This window comes from Hyperolius riggenbachi, chromosome 3, assembly GCF_040937935.1.
Source record: "Hyperolius riggenbachi isolate aHypRig1 chromosome 3, aHypRig1.pri, whole genome shotgun sequence".
In the NCBI taxonomy this organism is placed as follows: domain Eukaryota; kingdom Metazoa; phylum Chordata; class Amphibia; order Anura; family Hyperoliidae; genus Hyperolius; species Hyperolius riggenbachi.
In genome coordinates, this window is record NC_090648.1 from 303,313,663 (window position 1) to 303,334,903 (window position 21,241).

General features: G+C 43.6%; 1 protein-coding gene across 5 annotated transcripts in view; it reads left to right on the top strand.

The window, feature by feature from the left end:
* The window catches only part of PPP1R12A (protein phosphatase 1 regulatory subunit 12A), a 181,797-nt gene that overhangs the window by 93,667 nt on the left and 66,889 nt on the right, over positions 1–21,241 (top strand). For 3 of the 5 annotated variants that reach the window (XM_068276618.1, XM_068276621.1, XM_068276619.1), the window contains exons 6-12: positions 6,178–6,252; positions 7,336–7,418; positions 9,512–9,669; positions 13,557–13,672; positions 18,026–18,142; positions 18,606–18,821; positions 20,704–20,798. In XM_068276618.1, coding sequence (XP_068132719.1) covers positions 6,178–6,252; positions 7,336–7,418; positions 9,512–9,669; positions 13,557–13,672; positions 18,026–18,142; positions 18,606–18,821; positions 20,704–20,798 — 860 coding nt within the window. The remainder of the gene's footprint in view (positions 1–6,177; positions 6,253–7,335; positions 7,419–9,511; positions 9,670–13,556; positions 13,673–18,025; positions 18,143–18,605; positions 18,822–20,703; positions 20,799–21,241) is intronic. The other 2 variants (XM_068276622.1, XM_068276620.1) reach the window with 1 other exon arrangement.

Sequence of the window (21,241 nt, forward strand, 5' to 3'; positions counted from 1 at the left end):
TTCGAGTCTTTCGATTATGACTTCGAGTCTTTCGATTATGACTTCGAGTCTTTCGATTATGACTTTCAGTCTTTCGATTATGACTTTCAGTCTTTCGATTATGACTTTCAGTCTTTCGATTATGACTTTCAGTCTTTCGATTATGACTTTCAGTCTTTCGATTATGACTTTCAGTCTTTCGATTATGACTTTCAGTCTTTCGATTATGACTTTCAGTCTTTCGATTATGACTTTCAGTCTTTCGATTATGACTTTCAGTCTTTCGATTATGACTTTCAGTCTTTCGATTATGACTTTCAGTCTTTCGATTATGACTTTCAGTCTTTCGATTATGACTTTCAGTCTTTCGATTATGACTTTCAGTCTTTCGATTATGACTTTCTTTCAGTTTTGACTTTGTCTGTTTTTGATTTTGACTTCGAGCCTCTTTCGAATTGGTCTGCAAACCTGTTTCGAATTGGTCTGATATACAGGCCGGCACTTTACCTATGCTGGCTGTGGAGATTGAAAATCTTGTATAGAGGATATAAGTGGATGCAGAGCAGAGGGTTTCGAGATGCTGGAATCTTAGAAATGTATGCAGTAAGATTATAATGGATATTGACAATCCTGCTCTGAGGGCCAATGCGGTTGTGTGGCAGAATTGTTCTGCATGGGAATTTACTGCCCATACGGTTCTGTGGACCTATGCATAGTACGGTGTCGTTTTGGCAGAGTAGTGCTCCAGGGTTGTGGCCCTCCCTAGTTATGTCTTTTCAGACTACTTGTTTATCTCTCCAGTGTCCCGTATGACGGCTAGAGAATGTTACAGTTAGACTTACCGGTAACTGTATTTCTAGACGTCATACGGGACACCGACCCACCTCTATTCCTGTCGCACTCTCTTACGGCTATTGGATTGGGGGTTTATGGGTTACACTCCTTTTGAGGTGTCTTTTATTTCCTCTCCTCTTCTCTGTGTTTTAGTTGGAAGTTACTTTCATTACACTGAGGAGCCAGGGGAGGGTGGGGGCTATTAATACTCTTTTTACTCTTTCAGGTGGTTTCCACTAATTGGATGGGCGGAGCCACATCTCCAGTGTCCCGTATGACGTCTAGAAATACAGTTACCGGTAAGTCTAACTGTAACATTTCATTATTTGAATTAGCAGAGCATGCATGTAATACAGTTTGGAATACCATGTGCAAAGAAATCAGACCAATCCTTTTTGGAAAAAAAAACTGTGTAACATGTAGATAAAACAGAATGTGGTGATTTGCAAATCATTTACACCCTGTATTTGATTAGAAATAGTACAAAAAAAATTTAAATATTGAAAAAAAGCATGCGTACATAGGAATTCAAAGGGGTATATGCTCATTGAGGGCATATTCACAGTGGGACGTTGAATTTTAATGCAACGTTAACTTGGCAACGTGTCTGCGTTAAGAGGTAACTCACTGTAAGCAGTGAGTTACCACAACACAACATTTTCAACACAACGATAACTTTACACTGTGAACGGCCCAAAGGATTATCATTGCAGTGCGGTAAGCTGCGTTGTAAGACTTAATAACGCAGCTCCGCAACATCCACTGTAAATGCAGCCTCAAGGTATTTTAAATAAGGTACTGGATATTTAGAACCTGGGGCGTCGCTAGCCCTATTTTGGGGGGGCACGTGCCCCCAATCTGTCCTGGGGTGCCACGGATCTCCGCTCGGCCGCCCCCTCTGTCAGCGGCTCCCTCCAGCCGCCGCCGCCGTGTCCTCAGACCTCAGGATCAGGCGGCGACCCGGCGACCAATCGTGCGGGCGCTAGGACCCATCACTTCCACATATCGAGCGGGTGCGTCCAGCGCCCGCTGGTACTGGTCGGGTCGCCGCTGATCATGAGGTCTGACTCTGCTGCGAGGTAAGGGGGGGGAGCGGCGGCGGCTGGAGGGGGGGCCTCCCTGTCACTAACTCACTCCCTAGGGGGCAACCCTGTCACTCACTCACTCCCTAAAGGGCCTCCCTGGCACTCACTCACTCCCTAAAGGGGCTCCCTGGCACTCACTCACTACCTAAAGGGCCTCCCTGTCACTCACTCACTTCCTAAAGGGGTTCCTGGCACTCATTCACTCCCTAAAGGGGCTCCCTGGCACTCACTCACTCCCTAAAGGGGCTCCCTGGCACTCTCACTGCCTAAAGGGGCTCCCTGGCACTCTCACTGCCTAAAGGGGCTCCCTGGCACTCTCACTGCCTAAAGGGGCTCCCTGGCACTCTCACTGCCTAAAGGGGCTCCCTGGCACTCACTCACTCCCTAAAGGGCCTCCCTGTCACTCACTCCCTAAAGGGCCTCCCTGGCACTCACTCACTCCCTAAAGGGGCTCCCTGGCACTCACTCACTCACTACCTAAAGGGCCTCCCTGTCACTCACTCCCTAAAGGGCCTCCCTGGCACTCACTCACTCCCTAAAGGGCCTCCCTGGCACTCACTCACTCCCTAAAGGGCCTCCCTGTCACTCACTCACTTCCTAAAGGGGCTCCCTGGCACTCACTCCCTAAAGGGGCTCCCTGGCACTCACTCACTCCCTAAAGGGCCTCCCTGTCACTCACTCCCTAAAGGGGCTCCCTGGCACTCACTCACTGTCTAAAGGGGCTCCCTGGCACTCACTCACTACCTAAAGGGGCTCCCTGGCACTCACTCACTGCCTGAAGGGGCTCCCTGGCACTCACTCACTGCCTGAAGGGGCTCCCTGGCACTCACTCACTGCCTGAAGGGGCTCCCTGGCACTCTCACTGCCTGAAGGGGCTCCCTGGCACTCACTCACTACCTAAAGGGGCTCCTTGTCAGTCACTATCGGGGTCCCTGTCACTTACTACCTAACTGGAGGCGCCTGTCACTCACTAGCTAACCTGGGGGTCCCTGTCACTCACTACCTAACTTGGGGGGCTACCATATTAAGGGGGCATTCTGCCTATTTATGTGAAATGCTGTCTATTTATGTGCCTCATGACTGCTGAATTTGTCTTGTTGGGAGCCTTATGATTTGTTGGGGGCCTCAAGATTGCTGAATTTGTCTTGTTGGGGGCCTCATGATTTGTTGGGGGCCTCATGATTGCTGAATTTGTCTTGTTGGGGGCCTCATGATTTGTTGGAGGCCTCATGATTGCTGAATTTGTCTTGTTGGGGGCCTCATGATTTGTTGGGGGCCTCATGATTGCTGAATTTGTCTTGTTGGGGGTCACATGATTGCTAACTGCGAGACTATGGGAAAAGCTGAATCCTTATCATATGAGACAATAGCATTAAACCTACTTTTTTAGCTTTTTAAAACAGAAAATAAAACTGGGAGGTTCTAAAAAATTGAATACATTTTTCAGGAGTAGGATGGATGAAATTGTTTATCTTCACAGTTTATTTTCAACTTGGATTTTCCATAATGTTCATGTATGAGTTAAAACGTTTGTACAGTATTTAGTTTAAATTGCTGTAGATAAGTGACTTTTTGGTTGCAGTTTGGGCACTCGGCCTCCAAAAGGTTCGCCACCACTGTCATAATCTAATGTCCCACCATTGCTAGGTTCATGTAAATTTGTCTCCACCCGTTACCACACCTATATTCTGGTCCATGGCCCACCCATTTTTCGGTGTGGCGCGATAAGCACGCCGCACAACGTGATCCTCATATTTTTGGCACGCTAGCTGCAGTGTGCTGAATTCTGCTGCCAACAGTATGTACAGTATACGCTGTTCTCTAGTGCCTGCACTGTGTGCTGATTTACCTCCAGTGTGTACAGTGTAAGGTGTTACTCTGTGCCTTTACTGATTGTAAACCAGCTGTATTGTATGCTGATCCCTGCTACTTTCAGTATGTACAGTATTAGCTGTAAAGCCTGGTACACACATACAATTTTGATTAGCCAATTTTAGCTCTGTTCATAAAATTCATTGTCTGTTGGCCCACTTACTGCACGGGGGTGGTAAAATTGGGGGTCAGTGATTGACCAATCAAAATTGTATGTGCGTACACATCTTTGATCTATGCCTATACTGATTGTAAATTATCCAAATAAAGGACAGGGGGCTCCATCCAATATTTCGATGGGCAGGCCCGTTATCTGTAGCTTACACCGCTGCTAAGTTCATGTACATTTGGCCCCACCCATGGCCACGCCCACTCACCTCATAGCCACGCCCATTTTTGTCACGCTGCGCGTGCCGCATATACCTCCCCGCCTGGTGCCCCCGATCTCCAAGGACCCTAGAAACGCCCCTGTTTAGAACCCAGAGCCGGAGCTACCATAGGAAAAAATAGGCAACTGCCCCAGAGCCTGTAGGGGCCCCAAAGGTGTCTCTCCCCATGTTAACTGTTGCTCCCCAGGGTCTCTGCAGAGTCTTTTAAGTTGGGAGGTGATTGGGGGAGGGTCAGCAGCCAGCTCTGGGGCCCAGGAGGGAAGTTTGGCTGCAACAAAGGGCCTCTAATGACGCTTTTTGGTCGGGGGCGGTGTCTGTTTGGGGGCCCCCGGGCTAATTTTCCCCTATGGCCCAACTGTTACTGTAACCGGCCCTGTTAGAACCTTTAGGAAGTTTTCTAAGGGCCCATTCACACTAGAAATCGCTAACGCAAAACGCTGAGCGTTTTTCTGGCGTTTTTTCCTAGCGATTTTTTTCACTGTATACAGAGCGTTTTTCCAGCGATTAGCGTTTTGCGAATTCTAGTTCAATTCAAATACTTTTTATTGAATCGCTAATCGCTCCAGAATCGCTCAGAAAACGCTGCATGCAACGCGTTTGCGTTTCAGCAAATCGCTAAACGCTTAGATGAGAACACTTCCATGCACTTTCATTGTGCACACGTTTTTCAAATCGCTAGCGATTTTCAGCAAAGCTGAAATCGCTCTGAAAACCCACAAGTGTGAATGGGCCCTACGGAACATTGGGTTCGAAAGGAAAATACTGTGTGCCAGAATTAATGCAACATTGTCATACTGCTCCCTATTTGATTTTTTTTTTTAATGGTTTAGTATATCATTCAGTTTTAGAATTCCTGACTATGGGTTTTAATTTTTGGTACTAAGATTAGGTTGTTTCAGTTGTTTTAGCTTTCAGGGCCTGGCCACACTACATATGCCAGAGGTGCCCATACTTTTTTTCGGCTTGTGAGCTACTTTTAAAAATTAGCAAGTCAAAATGATCTACCTATGTACAATTTTAGGAGCACACTTGTATGTACAGAATGGAAAATATAGTGGGGTTGAGATCTACCATGAAGGCCTTTGCGATCTACCGGTAGATCGCAATCTACCTAATGAGCACCCCAGACATATGCTTTGCATTCCTATACAGTGATTTGACACATGGCAACATATTGCCTATGTTGAATGTGCAATTATACTCTGTTGCATGCACTTTCTTGCACAACATACACATTTATAATGTGGCTGCAGACACATTAGGATGCACTTTAAAACACATGCATTTTGCATTGCATAATGTGAGTGTATTCATACCCTCTCTATTAACTTCCTGAAACTGTATGGTGCTGCACTGCTGCAGTGGTTAGCACTCTTGTCTTGTAGCTATAGAGTCTGTCTGGAGCCCTATGAAGGAGATTACTTGAAGTTTGTATGCTCTCCATGTGTTTTGTTTTCTCTCAATCTTGAAAACACTACTAGGTTAATTGGCTTTTGTCCATACTGGTCCCAGCTGCATTATGCCTGGTACACACCATGCAATTTACCATCAGAATTTTCAACTGGTCTGATCTGATTTCTGATTGTTTTTCTGATCAATTCTGTATTAAAGAGATTGGGAAAAATGATTGGAAATCCGATCGGACCTCTTGGAAATTGATTTGTCCTGTCTGTGATGTGAAATTGTATGGTATGTACCAGGCATAACAGACATAGGAATGTGAGCCTTTTGGAGGCGTAATAAGTGGTGATAACTGTTCACTGTACTTTGTACAGTTTTGCATATATTTAGTGCTATACAAATGCAAGAAATAAAACCCATACAGTAAAATCTCATAATAGTAAACTTAGTTCTTAGGTCCTGACCATGCAACTGTATATATTCAATGTATGATCCAATCCTAATATAGTAAGCCACTTGGCCAGGTCCCTTGAAGTTTTATATACCTTTTTATATTCTAATGTATTCTGCAATGTAACTCATGCCTAACTCTAAGTATATATTTGCTTTTGTTTCAGGGTCAAACTGCACTTGATGTTGCAGACGAAGATATATTAGGATATTTAGAAGAACTTCAAAAGAAGCAGAAATTGGTTTGTTATGTTTATTATTTTACCTGATTTGTAGGCACGGCATTTCATACTTGCTATAGTAAAGTCCTGTTTACTGTTTGAATATTTAGTAGTGTAAAAAATCTCCCTCAGTTCTGAATATTTACAAAGAAATTATTTTTCTATTTAATTGAGGTGAATCAGAGCAATTGCTGATCTGAGTAACTTACTTTTATAGCTCATCTACTGGGTTCCTCTCTCACTGATACAAGTCTGACCAGACATTGCTAGTGTAGTAGAAAATTATCAACAGGATGATAGTTTGTTTCCCCTAATTCTCCTGATTAAATCTTTCTGGTCAGATACCTGTTTGGTGGGTGGCTGAACCTGAATGGTTTAGCTGCACTAGGTTACCAATAGCCCAGCGCAGACTGAAATTATAATTGGCGATGTTTTGAGCTGCTACTCAGCTCATACAGTTATTCAAAGCCATATTGATTACTAATTTCTCCAATTCAAATAAGTTGAAATATATTGCACTCAGGTGTTTCAATTCAAAAGGTTTTTGTTATGTATTTTAATTTACAATTCCTTTTCTCATCGGAATTCATAAAAGACTGACAAACTTATTGACTACTTTCTAATGACTTCACAAATAGCTGTTAATTTATCTCGACTCCCCAGCTAAAGATAAAGTCACTGAAATCTGAACACCTTTTGTTGAATGTAAAACTATTCTTTTGCATTTTGTAGGAGATAAGTTGTAGATGTAAATGATGTGCAGTCTGAGAGTTTAGCCCATAGTGTGTTTTTTTTAGTTTCTCACCTGCCTTTGGCAAAGGATTAAATGTTAATTGTAATCATTCCTTGACATCTTTGTAACCACTTATTAAACTGCATGGAAACAGTTTCTGGCGTTTTGATAATCGGCTGCTAAAGTATGACTTACTGCGCAGTATTTCTGTACTGCTGACATCTGCAATATTAAGGTATTTAAATCTGCTTAGTTATTACTGTAGTGTGTAGACATGCTATAATAATGTATTCAAGCTGAGATGTGTATATCTGTTAACATTACAAAATATACTAAACTGCCATGTTTATTCATACTCTGTTTTCTTGTAGCTTCTTAGTGAAAAACAAGAAAAGTCGCCTTTAATTGAGTCTTCAACTACAGAAAACAATCAGTCACTGAAAACTCTTAAAAAGTAAATATTGCAAAATGTGCTAATATTTAAATGTCTTTGATTTTATACAGCATCAAAAAAGTAATAAGGTGCTCTTGGGTATTTCGTAGTAACTCCGTCTACCAGGAAATTAGTATTGGGTTACATTAGGGCCCCTTATCAACTGTCACACACGTTGTAACCTCCGGGGTCTGCTTTCAGTTTTGATAAACCTTACCAATGACCCATCTGCATCACTGTACTGTGCTGCTATACTAATATGGAAGCCCTGGTAAAGGTATATTTTAATCTCTGGCTGGGGCTCCCATTGGACACTGATCTGGCCTGATCAGTAGACTAATGTGAAGGCACCACTGGCGATTAAAAAATGCTTTAGCCAGGACTCTCTTTATTTTCTTTTTGTAGTATAGTGGCTGGTGTGCGGATGGCCACTGGAGATCCATAACTCCCCGGAATACTCCCAGAGATACTGTTTAGCCTCCATTCACACTGTGCATGTAGAGTGCCTTACTTGTGTTATTGCATACCAATGCACTACCCATTGCTTTGAATGAGGCTTTTTACACTATATACATTGTAACCCCCCCCCCCCCCCCCCTTCCTTTCCTTACCCAACCACCCCTTTGAGTATCTCCCAGTGTCAGGAGCCACATAAGCTGGTATTTTGTCTGGTGCCAGAGCCTCATGCCCTTTGAGATCAACTATTGTGGCTATATCAGCCTGTGAGGGAAATAAAAGCTCCGGGAGTGGCCTGCACTTTCTTTCTCTCATTTCTATTAAAGGTGAATTGGGATTGTGCTGTTATATAAATAACTATGAAAATTGTTTGAGAAGTTCCCTTTGGAAAGCTGTCATGTGACCCAGGATCTAGTGAAAAAATTTGAAGCAGCAAAGAGTGGCTGTTCCACAGCTATCATTCCGATAAGCCACTGGATCGACTCCACCGTGTCCCCCCCTCGTCCACGCATGCACCCGGATCGATTCCCGCTCTTCTCCGCCGGCGCTTCTTTCACTCGATTCGCTGCTATTGTCCACCCGCGGGTATCGAGCACGGAATCGATCCCCGCGGTGATCGGACACGTCTGATATTATCAATCGAGCCATCAGCGGCTCGATTGATAAGCTAGCGCCGAGCCGTGTATGCCCAGCATTAGCTTCTAATTAACTCTTTGGTCAGCACTGCAGCTCAGCGGTCTTATATTCCTGCCAGAGTTCTCCCTGATCAGTATGTATTAAAGCATTTAACCCTTCCCACAGCTTCCTCTGTGTGCGAATAAAAGCTATGTGTATCAGCTGTTACTCTGATAGCATTAGAAAACATTTCTAAGTACTGTTTAATATAACCCTTTTAAAACTACAGAACTACCGTTGACAGTTTGGGGGAAAATAAATATGCTTTACACACTGAGCGGGGAGGTACTACTGACAACAAAAAACTTTGTTGTCTCAGCTGCATAGTTTTGGAGGTGGGTGAGTTCAGGTGTTCGGCTTAGTGTTGCAGTAAAAGTCGGCTGGTGCCCCATCCAGCTCCTCCTTAACCTCATGTGGGTAATAATGGAATGAGGGAGATGTTTATGGATGAAATGTTCTGCTGGGCAATTGGCATCTGAAACAGGTTTGTAATCCCTTCAAATCAAATCAAGTAATGAATAATTTACTTTAAAAAAATGCCATGCACAAAAAACTGCAATTTTTTAAAACATTATACTCAGTTTGCCTTAAAAACATTAGGCTTTGACTACAACTGTCTATAGCCTCTGGATTGATCTACTTGTTTTCTTTTGTATGTTCTACCAGTTGGTTTGGATTGATAACAAGCTATTACTGGATGTTTGTACTTGCCACTTAAATAATCATTAAAATGATCACCCCCTTTCCCATTCCAAATGTCTTTTTTCATTTGTATTGTTAGGGTCCATTCAGATTGAAAGCACTCATTATCTTAGTGGAAAGTTATTTCTCCCCTATAAAAATGTGGTGATCATGAAGGGCCAATATGATTGCAATAAATTGCCCCATTAATATCTGTTGGGTTTATACTTAATTTAGAAAGTGTGTCTTTTCTTCCAGTACAATTTGTGTTCGTAACAGTTTTTTTTTCCCTCCTTACCTAGCAAAGAGACCTTAATTATTGATCAAGAGAAACCCCTTTCAACCATTGAGTCTCTTGAGCAAGAGAAAGTAGATGAAGAAGATGAAGGAAAGAAAGATGAATCTAGCTGTTCTAGTGAAGAGGAGGAGGAAGAAGACTCAGAATCTGAGACTGAAACTGGTATGTTTCTGTGTGTTCATTACAGGCAAAGTACAAAATGCTTCATGTATAGAACTCTGCCTAGCCGTTCCATAGAGAGGTCAACCGTTTATTTGTTTTATTGAATAGTGTGGTACCATTTTATAGCATTGCGTTTCTGGTGATCTTAGTTAGGAGTTATGTTATGTCCTAGTTACTGATCAATTGGAAAGACTCCCGACTTCAGAATTGTAGCCAATGGGCTTAATAAAACCCATTTTACCTATTGATCGTGACATAGGAAAATATAATTTATTGTGCATTGTACATCCTATTTGTTTGTATTTTGTATGTATTTTAAGGTTTTGTTTTTTTTTGTTTTTTTTTCAGTATGTTCAAGTGTACCTGAACAGATATGTGACGTGAGATTATAATACTACATTAGGCATGACTCGTTCTGAATGGTTCAGAACAGAGCGATAATTGGAAGCACTGCGGATTGCGGCAGGGGGTTAACTTTTCCTTGGCGCCGCCTTCGTGCACTGCCCTCCATAATGTGTTCCTGTTCTGTGAAGGAAGTATTGAGACCAGGAAACGCACCACAAAGGGCAGTGCGCCAAGGCGGCATAAAGTGTGAGTTAACCCCTTTGCTGTGATTCGCAGTGCTTCAAATTCTTACACTGTTCTGAATCATTCGGAACAGTGTTCTGATCAGAAGCTCATCCCTGGTACTAGCCGAGCTAATAACTTGCCTGATGTCCTTTCCTTTTTTATTTGTGCACTGAGTTACTGATGCACAGCACACATTAATTAAATGTCCATGTTATGATATCCAGAGCCTTCGTTCTTAGAAAAGTATCTTACCTGAAGTGAGTTACTGTACCTCACGTCAGCTACACTTTAACCACCCTGGCGTTCAGTTTCCCCAGGATTTCCGTGCAAAAAGTGTTTCAATTAATTTCCAATAATTTGCAACCATTTTTTTTTTTTTTTTTTGCAACCTATTTTGTTTTGATATTGAATTCAATACAGGTTATTGTATTGAATTCAATAAAAAAAAAAAGTGTTTTCTGCAAGATGTTGATGACGCTGTGTGACCCTGGTGTCATCAACGCCGATCAACGGGGGACATGTGATCGCCGAGGGAGAAGCAAAATCCACCAAGGGACATGGAAGAAGACACTGGGGAAGCTATCAGAGGTACGCAACGAGGGATCAGCATGCCAATGGTGAGTATAAGACCCAGATGTATAGTTAGCCAGATGTGCAGCCAGGTATAGTTAGCCAGATGTGCAGCCAGGTATAGCCAGTTATAGTTAGCCAGATGTAAAGTTAGCCAGATGTAAAGTTAGCCAGATGTAAAGTTAGCCAGATGTAAAGTTAGCCAGGTGTAAAGTGAGCCAGGTGTAAAGTGAGCCAGGTGTAAAGTGAGCCAGGTGTAAAGTGAGCCAGGTGTAAAGTGAGCCAGGTGTTTAGCCAGGTGTTTAGCCAGGTGTTTAGCCAGGTGTTTAGCCAGGTGTTTAGCCAGGTGTTTAGCCAGGTGTTTAGCCAGGTGTTTAGCCAGGTGTTTAGCCAGGTGTATAGCGAGCCAGGTGTTTAGCCAGGTGTATAGCGAGCCAGGTGTTTAGCCAGGTGTATAGCGAGCCAGGTGTTTAGCCAGGTGTATAGCGAGCCAGATGACCCTCCCCCCCCCCCTCCTAGCACGCTGTGGGTAGCTATCTGTGCTACCCACAGCGTGCAGAACAAGCACACCCTAGGGAATCCCTGGGCAGCCAGCGGGGCAGGGAATGTGCGTGGTTCCCCCCTGTATGCGGAGGCTATGTGGGCGGGGATCCCCCTCTGTGCGGGTGGGGGGATCCCCCTTCTATGGTGGCTGTTGCGGGTGGCCTATTCCCCCCTCCCTCCCGATCTCCCCGCTCTAAGCCCGTGGAGTAAATAGTTGTACTCACCAAAGGGCTTTCTCCAGCGACGCAGCAGCACTTCCTCCTCCATCTCCGAAGTCTCGTTCTCTGTATAGTTACATTACGAGGCTTGGTGATGTCACCAAGCCTCGTAATGTAACTGTACAGAAACCGGGACTTCGGAGATGGAGGAGGAAGTGCTGCTGCGTCGCTGGAGAAAGCCCTCTGGTGAGTACAACTATTTACTCCACGGGCTTAGAGGGGGGGGGGGGGAGATCGGGAGGGAGGGGGGAATAGGCCACCCGCAACAGCCACCATAGAAGGGGGATCCCCCCACCCGCACAGAGGGGGATCCCCGCCCACATCAGCCACCATAGAAGGGGGATCCCCCCACCCGCACAGAGGGGGATCCCCGTCCGCAACAGCCACCATAGAAGGGGGATCCCCCCACCCGCACAGAGGGGGATCCCCGCCCGCAGCAGCCACCATAGAAGGGGGTTCCCCCCACCCGCACAGAGGGGGATCCCCACTCACAACAGCCACCATAGAAGGGGGATCCCCCCACCCGCACAGAGGGTGATCCCCCCGCCCACATAGCCTCCGCATACAGGGGGGAACCCCGCACATTCCCTGCCCCGCTGGCTGCCCAGGGATTCCCTAGGGTGGCTGGATGCTTGTTCTGCACGCTGTGGGAAGCACAGATCGCTACCCACAGCGTGCAGTCAGGCATCCAGCCATCCTGGGGAATCCCTCTGATGAGAAAAAAATACAGCTGGCGGGGCAGAGAAACAGGAAATCTCCCTGTCGGCATGGACGAGCTCAGCTCGTCATTAACGTTTTTTGCAAGTTTTTGCTGGACGAACTCAGCTCGTCCATACCCCCAGGGAGGCTACGGGTTATAAGTCTGTGTAAAAACGTACTGGTATCTGCTTATTGTGTGATCCACTCCCACACAAAGTATTGGTGACTTTTAGAACTTTTTTTTTTCAGGAATGTTTGCCAATGATGCCCAAATTTTGACCCCCTTATTTTTTTTACACCAGTTTAGTTTAACCCTTACTATGAAAAAAAATGAAATGGGAACTCAGACTAGCCTTAAAGAGAACCTGTACTGAGTAAAATTATTTAAAATAAACACGAGGTAACTTCAAATGAACATTACATAGTTACCTTGCCATCAGTTCCTCTCAGAAGCGCACCATTTTCTTCTGACAGTGATCGCTTTGAGTTCTGACAACATTTTGTCAGAATTGAAATATATCGGTTGCTGTCAGTTATAGCTGAGAGGACAACTTATGTGCCAAGTAAGGTCTATGTTTCCCTATGGCTCAAGTGGGCGATATGACAGTTTAACAGTGTGCTGACCAGAAAGCTGTTATGGGGTAATGACCATTTTCAAAATGGACAGAGAATTCCCTTGATCACAGTGGACAAACAGGATGTGGGAAAGGAGAAAGAGATTAAGAAGTAGACTACACGGGAGGTAAGTATGACCTGTGTATGTTTATTTCACTTTTAATTTTCAGTTCAGGTTTTCTTTAAGTAGGACTTGTACTGTATAAAAATGTTTCATGTAACAATTCTGTGTGTCACTTCAAGTACACTTTAACAATGGAGCTAGTGGTGGCTTTGCAAGGATAAAAGAGAGAAGACCATTGTATTTCTTCCATTCATCCTCCGTTTGCGTAGAAGCTTGTTTTTTTTTTCTTTTAGTTTTTTTTTTAAAGTTTGTACTATTTCAAAATCTGATTAGAGTTCCTACTTGACATATATATTTATAAGCCTCATTATGAGATCATGATTTTAGCCTTTGTACGGTTTGTAACAGCATGTCACAATGGTGCTCATCTTCTTCTGGCAGTGTTTTTTGCTTTAAGTTTTTATTATTTTCTAGACAAAGTTATTTTAACAAAATATTTATATTTCATTTACTAAATGCTGCCCTCTTCTGGTTCTGTGTTTACAAGTAAGCAGAACATGTTTCATATTTTCATTTAAACTTTGTTGTTGACTTTTGTTCAAATACAGATAAAAACAAACAATCTACAAATAGTACAAACCTCAAATCTCAGATGACTACTGTAACTTCCACAGCCTCTTCTGTGCCAACTGGACAGGTCACACCAACATCACCAATCAAGAAGGTAAATCACACAGCTCATCATCCAAATGCAAAATGTTCACTGACACACTAGGTAGTGAAGCTTGCACAACCTAGTGCCACATTTGTTCAATTGCTTTGCCTAGTAGTGTGCATCCATTGTGTGTGTGTGTGTGTGTGTGTGTGTGTGTGTTATATATATATATATATATATATATATATATATATATATATATATATATATATATATATATATATATATATATATATATATATATATATATATACCCTCTTTCCCTGAAAATAAGACCTACCCTGAAAATAAGCCCTAGCTGGAATTTTGAGCATGCTTGAAATATAAGCCCTACCCCAAAAATAAGCCCTAGCAATAGCTAAAGAGGAGGAGGAGGCAGCCAGTAAGTGGGGACAGTGTGGTGCAGTGCCAATCGGGCACTGATCCTGTCATCTCAGCACACAGCAAGGTTATCAGCTGTGTGCAGGGAAGACAGGGCAGGTGCCCGATCAGTACAGAAGCATACTTTCAAATCCATGAACATCACAATACAAAATAACAGGAAATGTTCCGCTGAGAGACACTTCCTAATAGTAATATGACATCCCCTGAAAATAAGCCCTAGCACATCTTTTAGAGCAAAAATTAATACAAGACAGTGGCCTCAATTCACGGAGCATTATCAAACGTTTATCAAACACTTTATCAAACGTTTGATAATTTACCTCATGGGTAAAATTTAATTTTAAATGCACTAAGGTGTTATATATTTATTGAATGTTTTACCGATAAAACGTTCAACAAATATATAACACATTAGTGAAATTAAAATGAGATTTTACCCATGAGGTAAATTATCAAACGTTTGATAAAGTGTTTGATAAACGTTTGATAATGCTCCGTGAATTGAGGCCACTGTCTTGTTTTCGGAGAAAGACGGTAGATATATATAGATATATAGATCAATAGTGTATGTGTGCCACCATCACTGAAATACCGTGACAGATTTCAATGAAACTTGGTATACATAACCTCATTTCTGTTTTGCACCATTCATACAATAAATCAGTTTATCTGCTGAGATGAACAAGAGAATTTTATGAAGCATTAGTTATTGTAGTTAATCCTTAAATACCCTTTCAATATGATTGAACAGCAGGTTTTGGGCTTATGATGGCTGTCTAAACAGTGAATAGTTTCTCTTAATCTAGATCTAGTCCTTGTTTTCTTTCTTTGGGCCTTCCAATTAAGCATTTGAATGAGGCGATTATTCCTCTGGTATAGATCGGGATGATATAGGAATATTAAAAACCTTTTCAGGGGATAGCTCTTAAAGGGGACCTGAACTCAGACCGTCCTCTGCTCTAAAGGATGTGCAAAAGCATAATAACTTTTAAAGAAACACATTTCTTTGTTACAGCTGATACAAATCCTAAAATAAATCTGCATGGTTTCTACTTCCTGATTCATGGAAGCAGACGTGTTAGAGACTCTGAAGCGAATTTGTGTTTTTTTTATATTTACCTTAAGCCCCGTCTACACGTGGAGATGTTGTGGCGATCGGCGGCTTCTTGCGCGTCCCCCGCATTTGATTGCCCGCTCGTCCCCGCCGGCGCCGCTTATCTCCCGCACGATTCCCTGCCATTGTCCCCTCGCGGGGATCGAGCAGGGAATCGGCGGTGCGGAGATCCGTCCTGTCGGATCTTATCAATCGAGCCGCATCAGCTCTACTCCTGTAGATGCGGCTTTAGCATTCGCTTCAGAAGTCTCACCAGCACTAAACCGCCACATCCTTGCCGAAAAACGAGGGCTGCAGACCCCCCCAAATCCCCGGGCAAACATTCACGACCAACTTGGTTTTGGATTGTGCTGTCCTGAGAGGCTGAGCTATTTGCTGTAGCTCCGCCTCTCCTGCTGTCAATCAGAGAGAGGGGCGGGGAGAGGCGGCAATGCGCACCGATTGATAGCAGGAAAGGCAGAGAGCTCTGCCCCTTCCAGGAAGTGCCGTCCTTAGACCCCCCCCCCCATCCCGGGGTATTTGGGGGGTCTGCAGCCCTCGTTTTTCACTGGGAATGCGGCGGTTTGCGTCTGAGAGTTCTGAAGCGAATGCTAAGGTAAACTTAGCAATTATTTTGCGCTTCAGACTCTCTTTAACATCCTGTGCTTTCAAATGCACTTATCTGCCATGACAGTCATGTGACACAGGGGAAAGACAAAATTACATCTTGTGGTTAGACACATAAGTGGGACTTAAACAGACTAAACTCACTAAACGCATACAGGGTGCATTTTCTCTGTTTTCCTTTTATCCTTTGCAAGAGTTCAGGTCAACTTTAAAGAGACTCTGAAGTGTCCTAAAAACAAGGATTTTACTTTAACCCCCCTGGCGGTTTTTAATAGATGCAGCGCAGCAGTTTTTTTTATTTATTTTTTTAAATCATGGCGATCAGAAAATCCTGGAGGGCTTCCCCCGACGTCATCAACGCGTGACGTCATTGAAAGTCCCGATCCACCCATCAGCGCTGCCTGGCACTGATTGGCCAGGCAGCGCACGGGATCTGGGGGGGGGGCGCGGCGGCTAATCGGCGCAGAACGGCGGCGATCGGAGTGCACACGCAAGTGCCCAGCAGGGCCTGAGAAAACCTCCTGCGCGGCTACCGCCAGGAAGGTTGAAAATCTCTTTAACCTAATTGCCCCTCCTAAAACACAGCATCCCAGCAGCTTAAAACTCCATAAATCATCCTTAACCTCCCTGGCGTTCTGGACGAGCTAGGCTCGTGCAGAGACGCCGGAGGTGACCGCTCAGGCCCCGCTTAGCCGATTTGAATATTAAAAAAAAAAAAACCACGATCGCCGCCGCCGATCCGCCGTGATACAGCACCCCCCCAGCCGAGACCCCGTGCGCTGCCTGGCCAATCAGTGCCAGGCAGCGCTGAGGGGTGGATCGGGTCTCCCTGTGACGTCACGACGTCGCCGACGTCACAAACGGGATTTCCGGACGGGCCATTGCACCGGCAGCGATCGGAGGGGTGGGAGGGATGCCGCAGGGAGGGGGGAATCGTGTAGCTAGTGCTAGGCTAGCTACATGAAAAATAAAAATGTGCAGAAAACGTTCCCGCGGCTGCGGGAATCAGAACGCCAGGCAGGTTAATTCCCCCGGAACACAATCCACGACTTCCTTGGTCGTGGTTTTTGCTGCTCCGGGAGGCAGAGCTTTCAGCTGCAGCTTTGCCTCCATGCGCGTCAATCAGCATGTATCTCAACCTCTCCCCTGCCCCTCTCAGTGAAGGAAGATGGGTGGGGGAAAGGCGGCAATCCGTGCTGATAGACGCATGTAGAGGCAGAGCTGCAGCTGAAAGCTCTGCCTCTATGCGGAATGAGCCCTGTGATGTCCCCCAGGTAATTTGGGGTGATTTATGGCATTGTCAGCGGCGGGGGTGTAGCATTTTTGGAGGCGCAATTAGGTTAAAGAGGTTTTTAAAGTAAAAACCTCATTTTTAGGAGACTTCAGAGTCTCTTTAAAGTGAGTGTTTACCAATTTAAAAATAAAGTCAGATACTCACCTAAGGAGAGGGAAGGCTCGGTCCTAATGAGCCTTCCCTCTCCTCTCCCGGTGCCCGGTCCCGCGCAGGATCCCCCGTGGCAGTATTCGACCAGTTCGGTCAAATACTGCCACTTCTGCATGCCGAAGGGAGCTTTCGGGAGCACTCGGGCTCCCGAAGACGGGCCGCTCCATACTACGCATGCGCGAGTGCCCTCTATGACGCACTCGCGCGTGCGTAGTATGGAGCGGCCCGTCTTCGGAAGCCCGAGTGCTCCCGAAGACCTCCGAAGTCCCTGCAGCGGCGAACGGAGGAGTCAGCGCAGCACCGAGGGCACCGGGAGAGGAGAGGGAAGGCTCATTAGGACCGAGCGTTCCCTCTCCTTAGGTGAGTATCCGACTTTTTTATTTTTAAACTAGTACCCATTGGCTTTAAGAGCTGAGTTTCCGCTAGTTCCGGGCGTTAGTCTCAGAGATGGATGCCGACACCTGTACAGCACAATTACACATTTTAATCCCCATAGCTGAGCGATGCACTGCTATGTGATTCAAATGCGTTGTCCAGAATTCCGAAGCAGTTCAGTTTGTGTGTGTGTGAAATCCGGCACCTAAACCCCTAGTTTGAAACGAGGCCTTATAGTTTGCTATCAAACCAATAGGTGTTCATTATGAAGGCCAACACTCTCAAATGCACGCTAACAATCTTTCAATGTCTTTAAATATCTTTCATGTGGTGCCTTCAGCCATGCAAATAATTATAAGCCGTAGAAGATATTGGTCTATTCTTCAGTGTCTCATTCTCTGCTTTCCGTCTTATTCTGTCTTGCTCATGCTGGGTTCAGTTTGATTTCATTGCCCCTTTCATGCCAGTGGTGGAATCAGCACATCCTACTTCTTGGAGACAGGGCTTACGCAAAACTGGCATAGTCCTTGTGCCAAATAAAGGTGACAAGTCTATGGTGAGGAAATAGTGTGCACACTTGGCTGTGGTTTCAGGTTGCAAAATACATTTAATCAGATTTACTTCACTGTGCATGGTTTTTAACTTAACAAAAGTGATGATCTTTATTGGTGATAATAAATGCTGTCCACAATGACTTATCTAACATTGAAAGTGGCAAATTTGGTTTCAGCAGTGGGTGTTTTCCATCATTTTATTAACACGTTTTGTTGTGTGTTATTTTATTTTTGTTTTCAGTGATGGTTTAACTTCATTTACGTAGATTTGCACTTTGTTTTGAAAATCAAATGTCTTTACGCTAGAGATTATTCTGTTGTGTAAGCCGAATTATGTCTGTCACAGAACCTGCAGCACTTGATCAAATGCCTCTGCAAATACAGTAGATGATTGCTTTGGTGTTGGGTCCCATTATCATGTGTCTGAGGCACAAAAGCCAATCTAGCTGTGTTTTCTACTTGCAGTTCCCCACTCCAGCCACCAAAATCTCACCTAAAGAAGAAGAAAGGAAAGATGAATCTCCAGCTTCCTGGCGCTTAGGACTTCGTAAGACAGGAAGTTATGGTGCCTTGTCTGAGATTACTGCATCCAAAGACTCTCAGAAAGAGAGAGATTTTACTGGTGTCATGCGCTCTGCCTCAAGTCCCAGACTTTCCTCTTCATTAGATAATAAAGAAAAGGTATTGCCTTATTACAAACGTGCAGTGAATTGGAGTGGCATAAACTGTACATATTGTTTTGTATATGGCCATCTGACATCTCTCTTCATTTAACATTCGGTTTGGCATAGTTCATGTAAAAGTTATACTAATGAATGAAAGAATGGGGTCAGAAAATCGGCTACAGTAGCCCGAAGTAATTTGTTTGGGGCTAGCAGGTAGTGAGGCTTCATGCTATACTTGGCAGTAATTCCCCTAAGTAGCACTGACGCAAAATCCTTCTTTCCTTCCTAGCTCAAACTGGGTTGTGATTCAACTAGAGTGAGGGAGTGGGCAGTCAATAATTTCCATATTATGGAGTGAGTTTGTTTTTTGTTTTTTTATTGCTTAAAGCGGAATATAACCCTGCATTTCAACTTTGCTCTAAAACATTATTCACAGCATATTATATGCAACCAGCATTTTTTTTTTTTTTACTAGACCAGCATTGGAAGGGTTACACACAGAGCTTTAAAGTTCCGTGGATAGAAATACAGACGCATCTGAAGTTTAGATAGATACATTTAAGTAAACACAATGTAACAAGTGTGGAATGTGACACTCTCTGACTGTGCAGGAGCTGGAGGACAGCCAGAGAGTGTTTAACATTCACCACTTGTTACATTGTGTTTACTTAAATGTATCTATCTAAACTTCGGATGCGTCTGCATTTCTATCCATGGAACTTTAAAGCTCTGTGTGTAACCCTTCCAATGCTGGTCTAGTAAAAATAGAATGCTGGTTGCATATAATATGCTGTAAATGTTTTAGAGCAAAGTTGAAATACAGGGTTATATTCCGCTTTAACTGGTAAATATTTGAAGCCTCCCTCTGATAACCCTGTAGTTCTGCCCAGGCAGTGAATGGCTGTGCCTATAGTAACAGAACCATGCCATTTATATCACAAATTCTAGCACAAGTCAGTGAAAATTTTAAAGGTAGTTGATGCATCTTATTTTTTTGCAACAAAATCTGATTTGATCCACCTGACAAATGTTAGTCAACTACATTTTTAATGGTAATTACATTTTCTTAAGTTTTCGCTAAATATCTTCATTTGGGAGATAAAGAATTGACATTTTATGCGGTTTCTACTATGTCCCTGGACTGACAATTGACTAGTAATAAAACTTGTAATTTAGACCTATTTTGTCTTCAGAAGTGGTAAGCAACAAAACTTGATGTTGGTGAAAGACTTACTGTAAATGCACATGTAAATAATTTAGGCTTGAGGCAGACTTGCGTCTTAGACTTTGCAGTCTTTACCGGTGCTTTGCTCTCCGTGTGTGTTTTCCGCACCTGATTTTCTGATAGAAGTGGGGAGTGCATTGCAAACGGAAACGTGTGTCATGCAAGAGCGCAAACTACGTGCGAGTCCATTGAAATCAATGGCCAGTGTGGTGGTGCATGTCTTGCTGCATGAAGCAAAACGCAACAGATTGAGAAGTGTGCTCCCTGCCTCATCTAAGTTTTCTGTCAGTCACTGAATTAGTCCAGGTGTAGAAAATGAGTGACAAGCTCCAGCTAATTGCTCATGCAGCAAGGTGTGAAGTGTCTAAGCTTTCTATACTCAACAAAGGGAGTTCAGAATTCAGCTTTGCTCAGAAGTGCCATTTCAGCTCCAGTCAGTTTTTGGGAAATTCACAGCTCATAGATGACTGCAAATTATAATGCAAATACACCTTGTAATAGCATTAATTTTATAGACTATCTTGCAGAGTGTTTGTAGCCATGTTCAAAGGACCTTTGATCAGCTTTCAGGCTAATGCTCTCATAATAAAGTGCTTACACACAGTGGGAATGTTTCCTTTCTCCTGCATATGCTGCTTGTTATTTATAGAAATGTTTGTTGTGTTTTTTTTAGGAGAAAGATGGAAGAGGGACAAGACTTGCGTATGTAGCTCCAACAATACCTCGGCGACTTGCAAGTACTTCTGACATAGAAGAAAAAGAAAATAGGTATGTGAGCACCAGGAAACAGACTCATCTCAAGTGGGGTTTGTGAAGTTTATGAATGTAATCATTTAGATTCAGTCACCCAGATCTACAAGTATGGGTGAAAAATAGGGATAGTCAATGAGATGCAAATAATTCCAAATTGATGGAGAGTCATGCAAATATATGTGGCTTGAAAATGACCAATCAGATTAAACCTTGGTGGGATGTGATTGGGCTTTTTTCAACCTGCATAACTTTGTAAACAAAATTACAATAAACATGCATCAACTTGAAATTATATGCATCTCACTGAGTATCCCTAATGATTATGTATTTTAGGATGTAATGCATTTTAGAAATAGAAATAGAGAAATGCCATAATACCTTACCTTTGCTGCATGTATTTATGAACTTTAGTGAGATTAGCAGGTTACAGTACTTAAACACTCTATGGCTTATAATCG